The sequence below is a fragment of the Asparagus officinalis genome, chromosome 1 (assembly GCF_001876935.1).
Source record: "Asparagus officinalis chromosome 1, Aspof.V1, whole genome shotgun sequence".
NCBI classification, from domain to species: domain Eukaryota; kingdom Viridiplantae; phylum Streptophyta; class Magnoliopsida; order Asparagales; family Asparagaceae; genus Asparagus; species Asparagus officinalis.
Window position 1 is genome coordinate 31,518,506 of NC_033794.1, and position 22,562 is coordinate 31,541,067.

Below are 22,562 nucleotides of genomic sequence, written 5' to 3' on the forward strand. Positions count from 1 at the left end.
ATTCTGAATGACTTTGAGTCAATTGTAATTGGCTACGAGAGTCACCATGTAACCAACGCTGTTCAGGCGAAAAATTTTATCGTGAATGAGAAATCCGACTTTGCTTATTTGTCGTCTTGTTCCACGTCCGAAGATGATGCGCCAAATGAACTACGGTCGAAACTCTACAGTGAGCCTTCCATACACTTGCCGGTATGCTCATCATACGCCGCCAAGACACAGCCGATCAGGTCATCGCAAGCTGTGTTCGTCGTACCGGCCCGAAATAATTATCGAAAAGATATTATTTTCGGTCGGATCGATCATCCCCTGCGCACGCTATGGGACGAATCTGAGGACGAAGACCCAGCGCCTCAGTTTTCGCAATACAGTCGAGTTGCGAGACGAATGATGAGCGACATGGGGTACGACCTCACCATCTTGGAGGGCCTAAATTATGGCCGAGGATGTAAGACGGTCATCAAACCCGCCTACGTTCCCAAAGGGAAGCCCTCAAATTACTTCAACAGGACTCGGAGAGGCTTAGGCTACTCCTCCTCCTCGTCGGAGTTGTGCTTTTACGTCGACGAGGATTCCGATTACGCATGTTCAGGGGATCAATCGTCAACAACCTCGGCTTGGGACTCAGACGTCAGCGTAAGGGATTTGTTCGATGTCCTTACAGTCAACATAGCCACAGTAGACCCCGCCGAAATGGCGGAGGATGAACAACTTCCACTCTATGACGAGACATGGGATCGCCATGTTAATGCCCAGTGGAATAGTCGCTTCAAACAGCGCGAACCACCAACCGAAGATGAAGTCCTTCAGGTGAACATAGGTACAGAGGCGAATCCCAAACCCATATTCATCAGCGGCAGTCTACCTCCATAGGAAAAAGAGGATCTTATAACCCTCATACGGGAATACATCGACGTCTTCGCCTGGAACTACGAGGACATGCCTGGTCTGGACCCGCGGGTCGCCACGCATCGCCTCAACATCAGTCCTGACGCCAAGCCAATCAAACAACAGCAGAGGCGGTTTCATCCCCAAATCATGGAGGCGATCGAATCTGAAGTAAAGAAGCTGATCGAATCCGGCTTCATCAGAGAGGAGCAACACCCCGACTGGGTGGCGAATATTGTTCCAGTCTTGAAGAAGAACGGTAAGATCCGCATCTGCATCGACTTTAGGAATCTCAACGCTGCGTGCCCTAAAGACGAATTTCCTCTGCCCATCACGGATGTCATCATTGACAACACGTGCGGATTCGAGAGGATGTCCTTCATGGACGGCTTCTCGGGGTACAACCAAATCAAAATGCACCCCGAGGACGAGAAGCACACTGTATTCAGAACTCCCATGGGGGTGTACTATTACACTGTCATGCCTTTCGGACTCAAGAACGCTGGCGCAACCTACCAGCGCGCCATGAGCATGATCTTTCGAGACCATCTGCGGAAGACGGTCGAGTGCTATGTAGACGACTTGGTCGTGAAGAGTCGCCGCAAGGAGGATCACCTCCAAGACTTGAAGGCGATGTTCGAACTCATGAGGACTCATCAACTCAAGATGAATCCTACTAAGTCATTCTTGGGGATGTCTAGCGGTAAATTCCTCGGTTTCGTCGTCACGACGAAAGGAATTCGGATTGATCCAGACAAGGTGCAAGCCATCCAAGAGCTCCAACCGCCCCGAAATCTTAAAGAACTGAGAGGCCTTCAAGGACGACTGGCTTATATCCGAAGATTCATCTCGAATCTCTCGGGCAAGTGCCAACCCTTCTCTAAGCTGATGAAGAAAGGTACCTCCTTCGTCTGGGATGAGCCATGCCAAAAGGCCTTTGAAGAGATCAAAGCTTATCTCTCAAATCCGCCTGTCCTTGCGGCGCCAATCTCAGGAAGGCCATTCCTCATATACATACGGGCTATGGAACATTCTCTGGGTGCCCTCTTAGCTCAGAACGATGATGCAGGCCACGAGCAGGGCATCTACTACCTGAGCAGAACCTTGCAGGGCGCCGAGCAACGGTACCCAATGGTCGAGAAGGAATGCCTAGCCTTGGTGTTCGCTATCCAAAAGATGCGGCACTACTTGGTTGGCCAAACCATCCATGTCATCTCCCGGATGAATCCCATTCGGGTCTTCATGACACAACCCGCAGCGTTAAACTGGCGCCTGGCCAGGTGGGCACTTCTGCTCTCTCAATACGACATTCATTTCATGCCGCAGAAATCGGTCAAGGGACAAGCCATCTGCGATCTCATGGCTAGTCACCCGCTGGGGGAGAAGACCGATCTATTCGAAGATCTGCCGGATGAACCTCCCGAAGCCAATATGACTTCGTCGCCGGAGGTGTGGCAGATGTTCTTCGACGGTGCGTCCCGCGCAGGCGCGAGCGGCTCTATTTCTGCAGGAGTGGGAGTGGCCCTCACCTCCCCGCATGGTCACGTGTTTCCCCGGGCCTTTTCCTTGACGGAACCATGTACCAACAACGTAGCCGAGTACAACGCGTTGCTCATAGGGCTCGAGTTGGCCAAAGAGTTAGGGATCAAGCATCTGGAGGCTTATGGCGACTCGCAACTCATTGTTAAACAAATGACTGGCGAATATGAAGTCAGGAATGAAGATCTCATCCCACTCCACAAAGCGGCCGTCAGACTGGTGGAGTTATTCGAGAGTTTCCGCATTGAGCACGTGCTCCGCTCCAGGAACACTCATGCAGATGCCCTCGCATCCTTGGCAACCAATTTGGCCCAGCCTTTGGGAACAGCCCAAAGGGTCACAGTCGCCAGCCGAAGGCTTTTTCGACTAAGAGACGTCCCGGAGGCGAACGCCACTCATCGAATGCCAGAGCAGCCTGATCAAGAAGACTGGCGTCTCCCGATCATCGACTATGTCCTATACGGCATATTACCTAAAGATGCGAAGGAACGAGAATCTATCCGACGACGTGCCTCGCGGTTCTACTACGATTCAACCACTAAAACGTTGTATCGGAGGTCATACGATGGTTTATTGCTTCGTTGTCTTTCAAAGGCGGAGGCGCAAGAGGCCATACGCAAAGCGCATGACGGCGTATGCGGAGCCCATCAGCCTGGACCCAAACTTTGGGATCGCCTGCGGAGAATAGGCTACTTTTGGCCTGGGATGGTTAACGACGCAGTCGCTTATGCAAAGCGATGTTACGAATGCCAAATCCACGCCAACTATATGCACCAGCCTCTAGAGGACCTGCATCTGACAAGGGCGTCTTGGCCCTTCGAGGCATGGGGGATGGACATAGTTGGGCCAATTTCTCCACCATCGGCGAAAGGCCATCGCTTCATCCTCGCGATCACCGATTACTTCTCTAAATGGGCCGAAGCCATCCCCTTAAGAGAAGTCAAGACTAGCGACGTGATCAAGTTCATCAAGCACCATGTCATATACCGATACGGCGTACCACGACGTATCATTCATGACAATGGCACGCAATTCGTTAGCCATGCCTTCACTAGGTTCTGCGACAAATTCCGGATACAGAACCTCTCGTCCACGGCCTACAACCCTTCAGCGAATGGTTTGGCCGAAGCTTTCAACAAAACGATCATCAAGATCTTGACCAAGCTGACTTCCACTAGCAAGCGCGACTGGAATGAAAAGCTAGGCGAGAGCCTGTGGGCATATCGTACGACGGTTCGCACACCGACCGGCACCACGCCCTACTCATTGGTATACGGCTGTGAAGGCATATTGCCATTAGAGATTCAGATTCCATCCCTCCGTGTCGCCCTAGCAACAGGGATGATGGCAGAGGAAAATCATCAACGGCGACTCGCAGAGCTCGAGGCGCTGGACGACAAACGACTAGAAGCTCAACAGCACATTGAGTTTTATCAAGCTCGAATGGCCAAGAACTTCGACAAGAAAGTCAAGCGCCGAGCCTTCAAAGAAGGAGAGCTCGTCCTATCCGTCCGTAGACCAATGATCCTCACTTCCAAGAAGAAGGGGAAATTCCAGTCCAAATGGGAAGGACCATTCTCGTCAAGCCGAATGGCGATAAGATCATGATGCCCATCAACGGCAAGTATCTGAAGAAGTACTACCCATAGTTCTCCTTCGCAAACTCCCATGAGTGCACGAGTCTAAACTGGCCCTCACACCCTCCAAATGGTACAAGAGGTAAAACTATTCCTACACTTCAATTTCTTGGGCCAGCTTACCAGTACAGGCGAGCCGCTCAAATCAGGCGAATTGCTCAAATCAGGCGAATCGCTCAGATCAAGCCTATCAGTCTAGGCGAAGTCTACTCCTTGAGCTAAGCTCCTTGTCTTGGCGAACCTCTCAAGACAGGTGAAACTAGCATCCCTGGCAGGCGACATCAAACGCCCACTTGGTCAAACCTTCAGATAGTTAGGACCAGAGCCGAAATCACTCACCAATCCTCTTCCAAAGGATGGTGGGTCCTCAAAGTCGTTCCAATCACGACATTCCCTGTCACGTTAACATTAAACCTCTGACACAATCCACTTACCAATCCTCTTCCGAAGAATGGTAGGTCCCCACAGTCGCTCCAATCGCGACAAGACCCCATCAAGTTAATGATCACCTCTGATGATTGGCGCCGTTATTCCTACGAATAGCACAGCCTAAGTAATGGCCTACCATGCGACGCGCTGTTACTACTGTCAATAGTCACACCCCTACGTCCCTAAACTATTTGACTCACTCCAGATATTCTAACATTGCTTTAGGATAACTGATGGGTAGAGTCTACCACGCGAAGGCTCCTACCACAATCAATTGTCACACCCAAATGACGACAATTATCGAAGGCGGTTCGGCAGACAATCCGTCTGTCGGTTCCCCAGGCAACAACTCGCCGAGGGGCGAGTCGAAGTTGAGTTCTTCGGTTGGCCGCAGAAGCGAATGACTGTTCTTTGCTGCAAGCCAAGTGTTACTCTCTTGATCCCATTGGAGTTACAACGCGAAAATCGGGGTTAACCCAATCCCACGCTGTGAGCAACCGAGAGCAGAACAAGAGCCTAAAACGACTAAATCCAAAGCAAGATAGTCGAGGGTTCGCCATGTTCAACTCAGATGCCAGACAACACAGACAAAGAAGAAAGGAAACTTTGCACACGAAACAAAAATTAAAGGCCATTACGGGCCAGAGTTTACAGGCATAGGTTTTCAAGTTGTGGTGCCTAAGGCACCGACTAAATTAACAAAACAAAAAAGGGCAGAAGGAACTTGAACAGCGTGAGCATTACAGGAATTTTAGTAGGCTAAAAGATCCAATCTTGGCCTTGAGCGCCGCACGCTCAGCATCACGCCGGATCCTCGCCTTCTCCTTTTGCTCCTGCTACCGCTTGGCTAGGTCCACCTCGCTGGCTTCTTCCTCTTGGCGAAGGAGTTGGAGCTCCTGGTCCACCGTCGCAGCAGCCTCGTTGAGCCTCCTCGCCTCAAGCTCATGCTCCCGCAGCTTCGCCTCGTCGCGAAGGGAGCCAGCGTCCTCAAAGAAGGCCCTGTCCAGGTAGGCGTCCATCCGGTCCAGTACCGTTTGATGTCGCTTCCGCAAACGTTTGAGCTCGACCTCCTTCGCCCGAATCCTCTTCGCCCGCTCCTGGCACTCGAGCACTTGGTACAGCGAGAGGGGCGGTGGCACGTCGGAGGGGTCGTCATAGGCCAGTTCCTCGAGGCGGTACATCCACCGCTTCACGTGCTCAAGCTCCCGCTCACATCGCCGTGTGAGCGAGGCGTCACCCGCGCGGCGGACCGCCTCTAAACCCGCTTCCACGAGAGGAAGCGCCTCGAAACATCGCCCGTCGCCCACGCTAACCGAGAGGGCGATCCCATGCACTAAGCCCACCAAGCTCTGGAGGGGCACAAATGCGGGATGAGCCACGGGGTCGGGAATGGAAGACCCCTGGGCCGAGCTCACAGCGGGAGCAGCCGGAACGCCGACGTCGACGACGGAAGAACCGACACCCTCGGAGTCGCTGTGATCGGAAACAGAGGCCATGGGGAAGAGAAGTTTTCCGCAGAGATCTTCTTCTGGCAGATTTTTTTCTTCCTCGGAAGCAGTAAAGACTCTGCTAAAGAGAGGCAAGTACTAATACATATTCGAAAAGAACTCAACGGCCGAGATTTGTTACTCCAAGTGATCAAGCGGTCCAGATGTTCTGCGACACTTCGAACTCAACGCCAATAAAGGCTATTCCTCTCGAGACTCCAAACTGACCGATCGGATTGGGCACGAGAGGCGAAGCGTTCGGTCGCTTCACCATTAATGAGCTTTAATGCGCCCGCAGAGTCTTAGCTGGCGAGCACTCTGGGCCGCAGCTGGACGCGTGGCACGAGCTTCGCCCACAGTTGGATCTCTGACGATTGGACGGACTCGCCACCAAATGAGTTTCGCCTATAGTTTGAACTCGCCATCATACGAGTTTTGCCTACAGTTCAAATTCGCCATCAATAGAGTTTGGTTTTGACACAACTCAAAGTCATACGAGTTTCGCCTGTAGCGTAAACTCGCCAACAGTTGATTTTAGCCATCTACTCGAGCTCGCCAGCAATTGAGTTTAGCTTCCAAAACAAAACTCACCGTGATCGAGTCTCGCCTGCGAACGAACTCGTTAATCAGTTGAGTTTCGCCAGCAATGTGAGCTCGACAGGAGCCAAGCTTCGCCATCTCAGCGAACTCGCCGTAGCCCTAGCTTCGCCAACGACGTAAACTCATCGGGATAGAGTTTGGCTTCAAAAGTAGACTCGTCGTCACGCAAGAGGCTTCGCCTGCAGTACGAGATTGTCGGCAACTACAGAGCAAAACACTAGAAAGCGACATATCCAAAGAATACGCACACAATGAGCGGGCACAAACCTTATTGATGCCTTAAGACAGTACATTTGAACAAAGTTATGGTTTTTGCAATTGCGAAAGTCATAATATTACGTTCAAAGAAGCAAAGCATGCACCCAGTGTTTAAGACAATACATTTGAACAAAGTTATGAATTCATAAACAAACAAGTCAGAAACAAAATGTCTTAACACAATCACAAGGCAAAAATGATTTGCTCCTCTAGCAAATGTTGTTGACCCACCCAAAAGTTGGCGACAGACTCCAAATCTGCTATCTCTTTGGAACGGGTCTCCTGCTCCAAGGCGTCCTGATGCCTAACATGAGCCAGGCAAGACTCCATGTTGGCTTCCGGACCTTGCCGTAGCAAGGCCTCTAACCCTATCATGCGTGGCTCCAAGAGACGGAGTTCACGCATGCAACAGGTAGCAAGCCGATTTTCACCCGATCGCCGTAAATCAGCCACGCGATCATAAAGGGACTGCCTGAAGCTGTCGAAGCTGCCCATGTCGAGTTCGACAAGGGAGATCACCAGACTCACGGCGCTCTCGAACTCTTCGATGCGAGCCTGCCAGGACAAGGACTCGGAGGGAACAGGCTCTTGGCCTGGAGCGAGCGCCATGATGGGCGGGATCTCGAGGCAGGGTTCAGGTCCCGGCTGGGGGGCAGAATCTGAGGCGGCGGAGTTCTCAGAACCTTCGGATTCGTCGTCCGAAATCAAGATAGGCTCGGCCGCATGTTCCTCAGCAACCGGCGCTTCCCCTCGATCTGTAAAACACGAAAATAACACAGAGAGGAGTCAAGGGAAGGATACCTGTTCAACCCACGCAAGAGCCAGGACGAAAGGATACCTTCGGTCGCAGGAGCCTCAGCAGCGCCCGAGGAAGACGGTTCTTTCCTTTTCTTGGAAGCAACCCTCTTCACCTTCGGCGCCATCAGGAGTGTGAAGAAGAGAAAATTTGGGTTTACTATGAGGGAGGACGATGAAAGTCTGTGGATCCTCTTAACAGAGAACAAGGGGATTAAGTACCCTAAGGGTCCTAGACGGTTACTCAAGACTTGATTAGACCGTTCAAGGCTAAAACAGTTGAAGGGTAAGGCTAAACAGATCGGATCTTACCTGGACGGACGAGATCTGACGGTTCGTGACCACGATATGCAACAACGGCCCGAATCGGGCGCGAGAGACGAAGAGGCCCACTACGCATTTAATGCGAAACGGCTAGCCCACGTCTCCTTAACTGGCGCACACGTGGATTGACACGTGGCCCACTGAGAGCGGAACCCAGTCAGGACCAGATTCGCCGTCAAGACATCTGCAAATCCGCCTGCAGACAAAATTCACCTGCAGATGAGATAATCTTGCAGCAGAAACTCGCTAACAAGAGTTCCTCTGCAGTAGAGGTTCTCCTACGGCCAAATTCTGACTAATGCAGGATTACAAGATGGAGCACAAACGCAAGTGACAATAGACCAAAAACAAAAGGATAATTTCATTCATAGAAAGAGATCCTAGTACAACTGGCAATCGGACAGGACGAAAAGAGGTAAAATTACAAGGCTTTCAATCGAAGTTCCGCCTCACGGATTTCTTCAGCATGGCGAAGCTCAAGCCTCCTTAGGACCTCTCGACGAAGATCTTCCTCTGTGCACGAGATCAAGTCTTGAATGGTCTCCCTGACATCCTTGAGAGCTCGATCCTTCTCCTCAACAGAGTCAGTGGTCAATCGCCGGCGAGACCTAATGCCCTCCAACTCTTTTGCCACCTGATCACGGGTATTCTCTTGAATAACCAGGGAAGTCTGTGCGTCAGCTACAACCTGTTTCAGCCTCTCTATTTCGAAGGAGAGTCGGGAGAACTGGCTATCGACTGTTTCTTCCTCGCGGGCCACTTGTGCGTCCTCGGCTTTGACCTGCTCCGACTCCGCTGACAGCTTTAACTCTAGCGTCATGTTCTCATTCAGGCAGCGATCGCGATCTGCCATAGCTACTCGAACTTCGCGGGAGGCGAGATCAACAAGAGCGGAGCTTTCCACACGAAGAGTGAGCAGCTACCGAACAGCCCCCTCGACTTCGTTCAAACGCTGAAAGTAGGGCCTCGCCGCGGTAGCGCCAAGCCTCTTACGCAAGAAGGACGCATCGTGTTCTAGAACTTCCTTAAATTCTTCGAAGGGGCAATTCTCCTCCAAGACCAGCCGGGTGCAGTGGGCCAAAGTATCTTCGAAATTGGCCAGAGCTCGCGCCACCTGCGTCTTTCGCCAGCGTTCCAAGGGAGAGAGGGCGGCCTCCTCCGCCGTGGATGAAATCACGGTCGAGGTACCTATAGCCGTAACCGTAGGGGTGGTAACGGGCACCACCGGAGCCGGTGCGACCAATGACGCCCTCGGCGCAGTGGTCACAACGTCAACAGCCGCCGCCGACGAAGAAATGGTCACCTGCAGAGAAGGAGCCTCCCGTTGAAGTGGAGACTCTCGCGCCGAGGAACGACCCCCAGCCGACGCTTCCGCAGGAGCAGGAGATCCCCCTATTTGGCCAGGCGCGTCCTCAAGAGCCAAATCCTCTTCCTCGCTGGACAATGCCTCGTGAACCGAGACATTGTCATCCTCCTCAGATTCGCCCGTCTCCCCAGGTGAGCGATTCGCCCAAGAGTGAGGATCCTCCTCACCTGCGACTCCGCGGTTAGGGTCAACTACAAATGCACAGAAAGAGGTTAACAAAGACCCCTCGAAAGGGACCCTACTAACAGTCGGGTACGGGAAGAAAAGTAATGCTAAAACACACGCTTACCCGAGCCGGCGGGCCTCTCCTCATCTATAGCCTCCCCTTCCTCGTCGGAAGGAATGGGGATCACCTCCTCAATCGCACCTGCATAGGTCCAATACCAATGTCAAAAGGTATGAGATCATCGTTGCGATCAAAGACGATATTGCAAAAGAAAAATTCCCTCCTGATGCGGACACAGAAGCCGCTTCGAGAACTCTCGGCCGCTGCCTCCCGCTGACGCTTCGAAAGAAGCGAGCTACTCTGAGACAGAAGGGGCGCCCCCATCTGTCCAATTGTCGGACTCTGGACCTGTCTTGGGCGTTCGGACTCCTGTGGTCCACCAGAGATACCCAACGAAGGACCAGGAGAAGGAACTCGAACCACGGGTGTCTCGGGCTCATCTAAACCAGCGTCAAAGCTCTCGGAATCCTCCGTTGGATCCTCTGAGAACAGCTCCCTAGCAGTTTGCTGGCCCCTTCGCCTTGAAGAGCGGAAAGACCCTCTAGCAGGACGATCGCGTTCCAGTAAACATGCGCTCTGGAACCAGAAACCAGCGGGATTAGCACTGGCGCCCCGATACCATCGGCAGTATAGGAGCGTGTGGTGTAAGTCGCGATCCTTCGCCGGTAACTCAAAACGAGCCTGGGTACCACTGGCATGGGTCCAGAACCATCCCCGAGCTCCATCCACCAGTCCTCCTTCGAAGTGTAGGCGGGGATTGGTGTTGCCCACGTACAATTGGTCGTACCCGAACTGACGGGCGAACCTGTAGGGGATATACGGCTCCAACCATTGAAAAGCGCCACGTGAGAGAGCTGTGGGGCGGTCCGCCGCCGGCACGTCCCTAAGAGACTCGCCATATCTTCCTCCGCTGAAGTAAGGGAAGAAGCGACGGAAATTGTAGTGAACAAAATGGGAAAGTGTCTTCCGCGCATCGGGAATGTCTTTACACTTCCAAGATCACCTCTCCAAACGCTCAAGGAACGGAACGAACCTGTCTCCTTGAAGGGTCGCAGGGACGCTCATCAAACACTCACAGTGGTAAACAAACCACGCCATCAAGTAGGTGTACGACAATCCCACTCTGGGATTAGGGGTCCTGACAACCCCCCTTCCCCTTCGTCAACAGTCGACACACGGCAGAACTGGGCCGTCAACGTGCGGAGTCATCGATGGATACAGGCTATCGTCGCCGATACCAAAGAATAGGACTTCCCGTGAGCTAAACAAACCGCGGGATACACCACCTCCACCGGGATCGCCTCGAAGGAATGAGTAGGGACCACACACCTCTTCAGCCACAGCATGAGGTACCCCGCGAACAGAGCCTTCCCAGAGATAGGGGACATGGCCTGATGGTGAAATGAATGGAAGATTGTTCCAGATTTGAACCCGCCCTCGTCATGATCGAGGGCTATAGTGGCTTCCTCTTCAGCCATCCTCCTCTCCACTTCGGCCTGGTCGCACCCGCCTAGAGGAATGGCAGGCTTCCCTTTGACGTTGTTCCCCGGGAACAGATAGTCAGCCCAATTCTTGTGACTGATTCCCGGAGTCCTCTTCTTCTTCCCCTTGTGATCCCTAGCCCCTAAGGTGCTGAGGCAGATGTGATAATGGCAGAGCAGCTCCCACAGAGTTTCCACTGCCAAGGGAGAACAGTCGGAAAGCTGGTCGATCTCTTCTTGGTCAGGGACGTACTCCTCGTAAGGGAAATCCCCCAGAGGCAGCCCCGACACGTCATACATCTCGTGAGGGGAAATACCAAGCTCACCGTTGGGGGTGAAGAAGGTGCCGCTTTCCACACAATACAGTTCCAGGATGCTGTGGAACTGAGAGGCATTAATCCTCAAACCATGTCGAGTGGCTTGAATGGCCACATACAACTCCGAATTCCTGAGATCAGAATTCTCAGCCAAGATGCAATCGGTGATCTTGGACCACCAAGCATCACTGCCTAGCGCAGAATATACCCACCCCGGGGCTCTGAAGTCCTTTAGGGGAAAACTCCCACCTACTCGAAAGAAGCGCGCAGAATATACCCACCCCGGGGCTCTGAAGTCCTTTAGGGGAAAACTCCCACCTACTCGAAAGAAGCGATGACGAAAGGTCTCCGCTACCGCTGTCGACTCCCCTGCAGGCGGCTCATTGGACAGTAAGCCAGGGCGCAGACCCTCCACCCCATATCCCGCCGTAGAGCCTGTAAAGACGCCATAGGTGACCCCGTCCTGAGTGGACCCCCAGCCGTAGAGCCTGTAAAGACGCCATAGGTGACCCCGTCCTGAGTGGGGGTCAAGTCCCAGTTCATCACTCGAGGGACTGCGAAAGACCGTAGCTCGACGATGGAGAACCCCCTCGGCATGACGGGAAGGTAATAGTGAGTCCCCTCCACTGTGCGCAACCACCTGCTCTCCTTGAGCAGCAACACGGAAGGATCAATGACGGAATCGCCAAACAAAAACTGAGGCTTCGGCAACTCCGCCCTGTCCTCGTCAGTCAACACCGCGTCAGTGGTCAACTCACGCAGCGTCAGGTGGTGCCCATCGGTGACTCTCCTTGTCAAGCCAACCGGCTTATCGGCAGAGAAGACAGGCACCGGACCCAGGGAAGGAAATCGGGGGGGCGCCGGATTACCTTCGCCTCCGGCGAAGCCAGTGGCCACGCCCTTTGGGAGGGCTCGGTCGGAAGAGGTCACTACAAAACAGAGTCAAGAAAAATCAGGAGGCAGATGCAGATCCGCCTGTCAAGAAGCGAAATTTGCCAGACACGACGAGACCCGATTGCATAGGCCACGTTCGCCTTTATTAGACAAAAATCGAACTCGCCTGTCAGAAGACGAGTTCACTCTTGCCTAATAGAGACCAATCTCGCCTATAAAGGCCGGAATCGCCGAACACGGATGAAGGTAAAATCCGCCTGAAAAGGGGGAGTTTTACCAAGATCACGGGGATTGCCTAACCCGCCAAGGCAAGATGAACAACACTCATCTTCCTGGCACGACAGCGGTGACCAACACGAGAACGTTAAAGCAAACTTTCTCAACTTACCCGAACGCGCCTCAGGCACGTCGGCGGTCGCACCGGCGGACAGGCGGTCGGAATAGCGTCCGGGACCCTTTCCCCTCACTTTACACCTCTTGGATTTCGGCGCCATTGAAACGAAGCGGGAATTCTTTCTCTTTTGGGAGGTTTTCACACACAGTAACTTTCAAAAAGAGGAGAGGGACGAAACCTATTTAAAGGCGAAAAGACTTGCGTGACCCCGATGGCACTTGCAAAGCAAGACGCTCGCGTTCAAGAGACGTGGCCACGATCGAAATCGACGGCCCAGATTGCCCTTCACAACTCGTACTACAGTTGCGAAAGAGCCGTTGAAAAGGGGAACGGGCCGGTCAAAGCCCGAAACCCGAATCAGAACTCACGACTTGATCTAACGGCAGGGTTTGAAAGCCACGGCCACGATGCGTCGTGGGGCGAAACGCACGAAGCTGACATCATGTTGTCAAATCATGATCACCATGACCCGACGAGACCGTGCCGCCTTAGCTGGGAAGCACGAAGCCCCATCGGCAAACACGTGGCCCATCTCCCATCTGATCTGGTTCCACCCCAAAAAAGGGGAGGTCTCGCCTGCGGATACTTGGCCCGACCCCACGAGTCACACGGAATTTGGCTCCCCAAAGACTAATTTCGTCTTGACGATCCATTCGCCCTTAAAGGTAAAATTACAAGCGAAGCCAATAGAATGATCTCGCTTAAACGGTTAAGCCCACGCCTCAGACGGCTAAGGGTTAGAGCAGAAATCTTAGCATTAAGCCTAAGAGAAACTGTTCAACAACTCATCATACTGAGGGGAATAGTATGGCTAGCCCGATTCAAACGGTGATCGGTAAAGGCACATCAAACCCGTTGATAGCTGAGGGTTTGCTAAAAATCCTAAAAGAAACCCAAAGGCACTTGCTTCGCCAAAGTTTTCTTCATTCAAAGTGTTTCAGACCCCACGCAAGCCAGTTTAGGTCTGAAAACTTTGAAGGGGGTCTTGTAGACGGTAAAAAAATACCTCTATGGGCTTATGGGGAATTCGCCTGCGAGGAGAACTCACACGCTCGTAAGCCGCATGGTCGTCAAACGTGCTCGGTTCCAGAGTCGCCTGAATAATCGACTCGCCTGCACGAGTTGAGATCAGTTGGAATAGCGGAAATTCGCCTTTCACTCGACTCGCCCGCCCGAGTCCAAAGATGAATCCGCCTGCAAACCTCAAGGGCACTAGTACAGCTGGGTATCCGCTACCCCACGCGCTGGGATGGGCCATCCCATCTCTCCCGACCCGAAGGGAGAGAGCACGGTACCCCCAGACCGTCAAGCGGCTGCTCACAGTACGAAGGCCTGGACAGGTGTCGAGTCAACCTGAGCATTCATAAATGCGACTCACCTCGGCTGTCTGAGTCAGGAGACGGATCCGCCAGCATTCGGCGAACTGTCCAAACCCACTCGAGTGCCAGGAAGAAGGGAGATAGCACAGTACCCCAGGACCGTCAAACGGCCGCTCGCAGTGCGCACAGTGCGAAGGGACTGGACAGGTGTCGAGTCAACCTGAGCATTCATAAATGCGACTCACCTCGGCTGTCTGAGTCAAGAGCTGGATCCGCCGGCACTCGGCAAGTTGGCTAGACCCACTCGAGTACTGTGCACCTACTTCGCCGCCTCTCCTGACCGGAAAGGAGAAAGCACCGTGCTCAAAGCACGCCGGGCGGTCACGCACAGTACGAGTGATCGGACAGACACCTCATCAAACTGCGAACTCATAAATGTGGTTCATTAATGCTGGTCAAGTCCACTCGGATAGCAGACGGCCGTTGCCTCATATACAAGGATGGGCCTTCCCATTTTAGGTGACAGGACATAAAGCACAATCCCTCGAATGACCATTCATGGTATCGAGGAGCAGCTAGACGTCTCTGAAGAAGATATGGTCACATCCCATAATTCAAGGATGAGTCAAGCTGTCCCTCTTCCATTTAAAAGCCCCTTCCAGCGCACTGGAGGAGAGGTCGCAAAACTTGGAGAAAAGTAATTGAGACCAAGCTGTTAGCAGATTCTTGCATTACAGCACCACTGCCTAGTTCTGAGCTCCGATCGCCGGCGAACTAAGCAGACCCGAACTCCATCGATTCGAGCTTCTACTGCGAACTGAAGCTCTCCAGCAACCTCGATCGAACGGTCCAAGGGAAGCAAACTCGACACGAGCATCGAGCGAAGCGTCCTATAGCCACCTAAAGTCCCCACACAAAACAAAGAGGGCATTCCCTCTGCTTCTGTTGTAACCATTTGATTATTAGTTTGTAATAAGCTTTCTTATTAATACAAACGAACACTCCCTGTTTTCGGGAAATCAAATTTACACCATACAAAAATCTATCATTTTTCTTTGATGAAATCAAGAATTTGTTTTTTTATTAATAATAAGATGTATTTCAATATCGGCCCCTTGCATCATTAATATTTTGAAATTGGTCCTTTAAATCATTAAAATTGCTGTTTAATAATTAATATTTTAGGACTTTATAATTCACTATTTCTTTGGAATGCAAAATGTTGAAATGAATAACCGCTTTATGCATAAAAACATCTAAATTTTTTAATATATTATGATAATCATAAACTTTTTTGCAACCATATTATAGTAACTAAATAAATCTAAAATAAACAATTAAGATATTTGCATGTGCAAAGTTCGTGCATTCCATCTAGTCTAGTAAATTAAATTGAGTTGCCAAACATGATATATGTTTCATTCCGTCCATAAGTAAAAGTAGCTAATCGAATAATACAAGAGAAATTATCTTTCACCATAGTAAATTATGGATTACTTGTTGTTCGGTCAAAACAAGTTGCACTATTTTCACAAAAATAAATAAGAATGCTAATGAATATAGATATGAATAAGTGCTTAAAAATATCAAAGGAACACAACATATCAAAGATCGCGTATAATACTCTCATGGTTGATAGCTGATAGCGTAATTGGCAAGATGACGTTTTAGGCTTGGTTCGATAGGAGGGAAGGTAGAGTAAGGAGAGAGATAAAAATTAAAAATCTTATTTAGTTGGGAGTTTCTAGAGAGTAAGGTGAAGTAGAGTAAAATAAGGTAAGGAAAGAGAATATGTAAAATGAACTACAAAGTGAAAAGAGAGAAAATCCCTCTAATTCGGAGGGACACAAGAGTGAGGTGAGAGAATTTGTAAAGTGAGCTAAAAATCTATGTACCTCCCTTTACTCCATCTCCAACCAAATAAGAACTACAAAAGATGTGTCCCTCCTTATCCCTCATTGAACATTATCCTTATTTCTTCAAAAAGTAAGCTTAATTCACAAGAGACAAGAAGACAAAAATTTCCATGGGCCAAGATTTTCTTTTGAGAAAACATCCATGGGCCGACGCTTTTTCTCGCCCGGATCCTAACAGTCATTTACTTGATTTTATCTCCCGAAAAAGAGGAAAATTCCATGGCCCTCGACTCCCGCTTCATCTCCCTCTCCTCCCTCTTCCTCTCTTCTCTCCCTTCCAAAAACCCTAATCCCAAGCTCCCCTATTTCACCCCCAACAAAACCCATGTCCCCAAACCAAGCCCCAATCTCTCTTCAGCTCCGTCGGACTCAGTTTCTCCTGTAGTCTCATCAACAACTGAGCCCATCAAGCTCACTTACCTCGAGGGCAACAGTTGGCTCTGGGATGTGAACGGGCTCAAGATTCTGGTCGACCCCATTTTAGTAGGCAATCTCGATTTTGGCATCCCCTGGCTTTATGATGCTGCCAAGAAATTTCTCAAAAATTTCAGGGTATGTGATCTTTCCCCCCATTTTTCGTGTAATTTTAAGGCTTTTTTGTCTTTCAATATTTTCTGGGTGTTTTATTGCGGGCAGCTTGAGGACTTGCCGAAGCTCGACTGCTTGGTGATAACGCAGAGCCTGGACGATCATTGCCATGTGAAGACGTTGAGGCCGCTCTCTGAGAGGGTTCCTGATTTGAGGGTGATCTCCACCCTGAATGCAGAGCCGATATTGAGCCCCCTTTTTAGAAATGTAAGCTTGAAACTCCCTGTTTTGAGCCTGTGGACTAATAAATTTGTTATTTTAATTTGTGATATTCATTTCTAGCTGTTAATTTGATTTAGTTAACACTGTCTGGATAGAAAATGTCATAATTTACCAATTGGAGTGCAGCAAATTAGTTTGCTTCCTACCTTGCTGTTTTTTGTGCGGGGGAAATATACCCATCTACAAAATTGTTATTGTCCCACCTTTTTAGAACTTCTTCCCATATCATTTTGTTGATACTTCAATTAAATAGGCGTATACCTCCCTAATGGAAAATCATTGTTATTAGAATCTTATTACTGATATCAATTAAGATACGAAGTGGAGCATCTTAATTCCTCATGTTTATAGGGTATTACTCTATCTGCAATCTCATGCTTTTGATTTTGCTAGTTGAGGGATTGGATTTTTTTTTCAAGCTCTTAACCAACAAGGTTGATAATCAGCTAAACAAAAGCATTAGGGCTTTGCGCACTAATCTTGAGAAAGCATGAGTGATGATTGACTCAATGATTGCTTACTGATAGTAATAGTGTTACAAATGATACAATTAGGTATTTTTTCCAAATATGAATTTTTTAATCTACAAGTTGATTACCATCCAAGTTACTAAAGAGTGTTGGGCTTACGAACAAACCTTCAATAAGAATCATCAAAACCAACACAAGTGTTACTAGCATTGTAAACCACCGGAAAGCTTTATATTTTGAATTTCATGTTTCATATTTCATTTAATGCTTGAATTAAACTAGTAGTATTCCCTGAATGTAAAGTAGATTAATTTTTCTGCAGGTTACATATTTGGAACCTTCACAAAGCTCTGAACTGGAAGGCGAGAATGGCTCAAAGGTCAATATCACAGCTACTGCTGGCCCAGTACTAGGGCCTCCTTGGCAACGGCCGGAAAATGGGTAAACATATAATGTTCATATGGTATCTCTAATTGGTTAATTTTTATATTTGGTATTCACTATGTGACGCCCCTGTTTTCACACTTGGATGCAGTCCAAGGTGAACCCAGAGATGTCAAACCTGTCATGCACCTCCACTGTGCATCAACATGTTTCACCAATCACAGTAATATCCTCTAGTGGAAACCAATATAAATGAAGGTACAAAACAGGCAAATAAGGGAAATAAATACTATAGACATGATACAGAAAGATATATCTCATAAATGAAATCATGTCCCAAATAAACTAAACTGGAATACAACTGATATACATCTGGAGTCTAAAATAACATGATATGTCTCAACATGAATCGATTAGAAATCGTACTAAGGCATATTGCCTTAACAATATGAGTACAAACTCAAATGACTAAATGGAAACATAAGATCACTGTGGAGTCCATACTAGTAAAAATACGCGACGGCGACTATGCAAGAACTCCGTCACCCTGCGACTCTCCGATGCTCTGAGCCGCCTGAAATGAGAAAATAAAATAAAAGAAAAAGAACAACAACAAGAGCGTCAGAGCGCTACAGCAAGTTCACCTCCATCCGCCCCCAGGGGAAGGGCTGCTAGATGATGAAGTGGAGGCTCTATCTATTAAGCATAGTCTACCTAGATCATTTTCCCTGTATCTAATGGAATTAATATTTAGAAACTTACAACTTGAGACGTAGTACGTCGAGCGAAATAATCCAAACAAGGAAACCCTCATGTATATACCGTATGTCTCAGATAGTAAATAACTAAATATTAACCCTGAACTAAGCAATCAAAATATAACTGGAAAGTAAAGCATCATAATAGACATCAGCATATGTATCTCGTGTACTCGTATAGCAAAGTATCTCAACAATGAGTAGAAACACTTTTGGCATCCGCCAAATACTCATGTAAATAGTTTATAATATTATCATTCTGAACTTCTTCCAACTCATCGCATCATCGCGCGGATCGACAAATATGTATCATCGCATCATAGTACGGATCGACAAATATGTATCATCGCATCATAGTGCGGATCGACAAATAGGTATCATCGCATCACAGTACGGATCGACAAATATGTATCATCGCATCATATAGTACGGATCGACAAATAGGTATCATCGCATCACAGTACGGATCGACAAATATGTATCATCGCAGTCTCATTTGCGGTGTACTAACCCACAAGTAAATAGATCTCAATTCATCATAATCCTCGTGGGATACTCAAATGCGTATTTCGTCATATTCATGACTGTAAGTATAACATCAAGTGGCTCAAACTCCACGATCGCGTCACAAATGGCGCAAACAAACTCCAGAAAATAAAACTGGATCAAACTGTCCAGTAAATGATCAGGGTTACCAACCCCGACTATCTGCTGTATTAACTAATTGTGAATAGTAGCAATACTTACTAATAGGAACAGTACTTTACGACTAGTATTCGTACTCATGAATAGTAACAGTACATATGAATAGTACCGTATGCATGAATAGTAACAGCATGTATAAATAGTACCCATACGTATGAATAGTGTCAGTACTTATGAATAGTGTCGTATGTATGAACAATAACAGTACGTATGAATAGTACCCCCAGTATGTATGAATAGTAATAGTACTTACGAATAGTGTCGTACATATGAACAGTACGGTATTTATGAATAGTACCATAGTATGTATGAATAGTACCCATGAATAGTGTCGTACGTATGAACAGTACGGTATTTATGAATAGTACCGTACATATGAATAGTAACAGTATTTATGAATAGTGTCGTACGTATGAATAGTATCATACGTATAAAAAATAGTACTAGTATTTCCAGCGGTAGACATGTACGTATAGTTCTAGCTAGCAATATCATGTCTTTAGAAATTTGGTCTTATATTCTATTCATCAATTTTCATCAATATCAAGTCTTTTCTTCAATCTCATGTATATTCATCAATTTTTATCAATATCATATCTTTTCATCAATAATCATGTCTTTAGGAATTTGGTCTTATATTCCATTCATCAATTTTTATCAATATCATGTCTTTTCATCAATATCATGTATATTCATCAATATCATGTATATTCATCAATATCAAAATTTACTGGGGATAGGTTTGGAAAGAGATGAACTTGCCTTTTATTGATCTCTAAAATTGGAATCCCTATCTGTTCCTCCTTTTCGAATTACCAAAACCCCCCCTTCTTCTTTCTCTTTCTTTTCTTCCTCTCTCTCTCTCTCTCTCTCTCCTTCTCTTTCTCTCTCTTCTTTCTTTCTGCTGTGTGAGAAGAGTGAAGGGGAGGGCCCCTTTTTATAGGAGAAGAGAGGAGCGGGGTAGGTGGGGGTAGGTGGAGAGAAGAAAAGAAAAGGAAAAAAAAATATTTATAATTTTATATTATTTAAAAAATTAAGTTTCAAATCTCCGTTCTCAGAAAGTAATAAAAATTTACCCACAAGAACGTCTCAACATTCTACGATCAATGGTGTAATTCTCATATTTATCTGGTCAACATAAAAATTATTAAAAATACAAATATAATGGATGTCAGTAGACGCGATACCGTCTCAAAATAGTGTTTCAGTCTCCGTCGTCAGAACTCAATGAAACTTTACCCACAACACATTCTTGACATTCTAAGATCAATGGCGTAAATCTCGTGCTCATCTGATCAATAGAAAAATTTCTAAAAATAAAATAGTATCAGTTTTAAGTAGACTCGTGATACCGAGGCTGAAACTGTGAATCGATCTCAAATCGATTCCAATCTGATCCATTCATCCTAGAATGATCACCGATCATAATAAAACTCATTTATTATCATTTATAATAATATTTTCAAAATTTTTGGGGTTTTACAACTATATTGTCAGGAAAAGGATTAAACCACTAGTTCTTTGAACCTCAACTTGAATTCTTGTGGTTTTTCTTGCATCCTGTTACTTTTGTGTATATTTTATTTATTTTTCATAAATTCTAATGTGTACCTTTCAAATCTCAGTTATTGCATAAAAATTGATTCTTTAAATATTAACTGTCTATAGGTACATAGTCACATGCAGGCAAAGTCAATTAAGTCTTTATTACGAACCACACTGTGTATACAACCAGTCCTTTCTGCAGAATTACCAGGCCGATGTAATCATTACACCAGTTATTAAACAACTGTTGCCTGGATTCACTCTGGTATCTGGACAAGAGGATGCAGTTAATCTGGCCAAGTTACTGCAAGCAAAGTATGTATCCAAAGCCCAAACTTTTAATTTTTAGAGTATTCAGGCTTCTGTTAGTGAAATAATAATCATTTTCTTCTAGGTACGTAGTTCCAATGAAAAACGGTGACCTGGATGCCAGAGGAATACTCTCAAGTATCATCAGTGCTCAAGGCTCAGTTGAATCATTTAAGGTCAGTAAGCAGTAACATCATATTTTGCCGATGTATATGAGTACGTTGTTTAAATCTAACTAAGCATCAAGGCAGTGTATGCCTGGATAAATAACCAGCACATGCACATGATACCTTTAGCTTTATGCTAGTCACTTCTTAGATGAGAAGATGCATTATGAGGCTAGTCGCTTCTTAGATGAGAAGATGCATTATGAGGCACACGTGATATGAAAAATGTATCATTTGTACTGGGTTTTACTTCTCTTTTTTAATTGATTATTACATGTTTGACCAATATTCCTTAATTTTGATTCACAAATTCCTTATAGAGGCTTAGTCACCAGTGACCCAGTCAAACCACCATTGACAGTTAGAAGAGACTCTAGCTACTTGCACTTAAGTGAGGTCTCACTTCTCTAATCCGTATGGATGATCAACATTTCATCAATGCATATTTCTCAATTGAATCTTGTGCTCATTAAAATTGTAGAAATTTGGAAGACAGTTTTGCTGGATTTAGTAAGGTCTCTAGATTAATTTTATACTCCCATCTTTGCCATTTTGACATTGATAGTGCACTGTTGTTTACTAACTATCTTTTCAACCATTTTGGTACAGGAACTCTTGCGCAAAGAGATTCCTAATGCTAATGTATTGGAGCCTAAGCCTGGCGAACCTCTTGAAATCTCCATGTCAACTATCTCATGATTTCCTGAAAAATATGTTAGATGGCATATATGCACCCTGTAAATATTAAGTTGGGGCAAAGTACAACAACATGCTACAAGTGCCACAGATTGATACATGGTCGCTGCTTCTTCCTCCTCAATTCTATCCTACTGTATTATACTCGTTCGAGCTAAGATAAATGAAATCACGATACTCGTGTTGATAAACACAAATACAGTACCGCAAGCACCTCTGGACCAGCATGGAACTGATAGTAAGGTCCCTCTAGGTACATGCACCTTAACTAGTCTGTAACTCTCAGTATTTGCTTTTCTGTTAGTTTCCTGACTAAAATTAAGGACACAAATACAATGAAATTCAGCGAGGATGCAAGGATGTGATCTTAAGCTACTGAGGTTGAAAGAAATTTGACGAGGAAAGTGAGTTTTTCTGTTTTCTAAATTTCATGGATGATTATAATGTTATTTATGAACTGTTCTACCCTGCATGGAGAATCTGTAATGACCGACAAACTTTGATATTTGTACTTACACCTAAATATCTTATATATGTAATTACATATCACACATTTTATTTACATTTTTACTGACCAGTTTATCTAACTATAATCTACTTAAGACTTGCTAAGGTTTTCATGTCTTACAGTAGAGAAAATTGTATCTATCTTTTCAGATGTATGATTACCTTACTTCCCATTGAATTATGGTTGTCATGGCCTCGGGTATATGAAGGTTTAGACCCCAGGTCAGATAATTGCTCTATAGGACGTACTAACGAGGCCCCATTTCGACCATCTAACCAGACATTCACAATTCTAATGACTAGAATCGTATATTCTTCTATGCGGGTGCATTTTGTAATGA

At 47.0% G+C, this 22,562-nt stretch overlaps 1 protein-coding gene across 3 annotated transcripts; it reads left to right on the top strand.

The window, feature by feature from the left end:
* Positions 16,060-22,278, top strand: LOC109822362. 3 transcript variants are annotated; one of them, XR_002242105.1, is made up of 7 exons: positions 16,062-16,422; positions 16,507-16,665; positions 17,473-17,591; positions 20,666-20,857; positions 20,937-21,027; positions 21,628-21,967; positions 22,061-22,278. XR_002242105.1 is itself a non-coding variant. In XM_020388555.1 (6 exons), exons 1-6 carry the CDS (start codon positions 16,090-16,092, stop codon positions 21,715-21,717), a joined length of 984 nt encoding a protein of 327 aa, XP_020244144.1. In that variant the 5' UTR covers positions 16,062-16,089; the 3' UTR covers positions 21,718-22,278. The 3 variants fall into 3 exon arrangements, 1 of the variants encoding a protein (XP_020244144.1); XR_002242106.1 differs by having other exon boundaries at positions 16,060-16,422; positions 20,945-21,027; positions 21,628-22,278; XM_020388555.1 differs by having other exon boundaries at positions 21,628-22,278.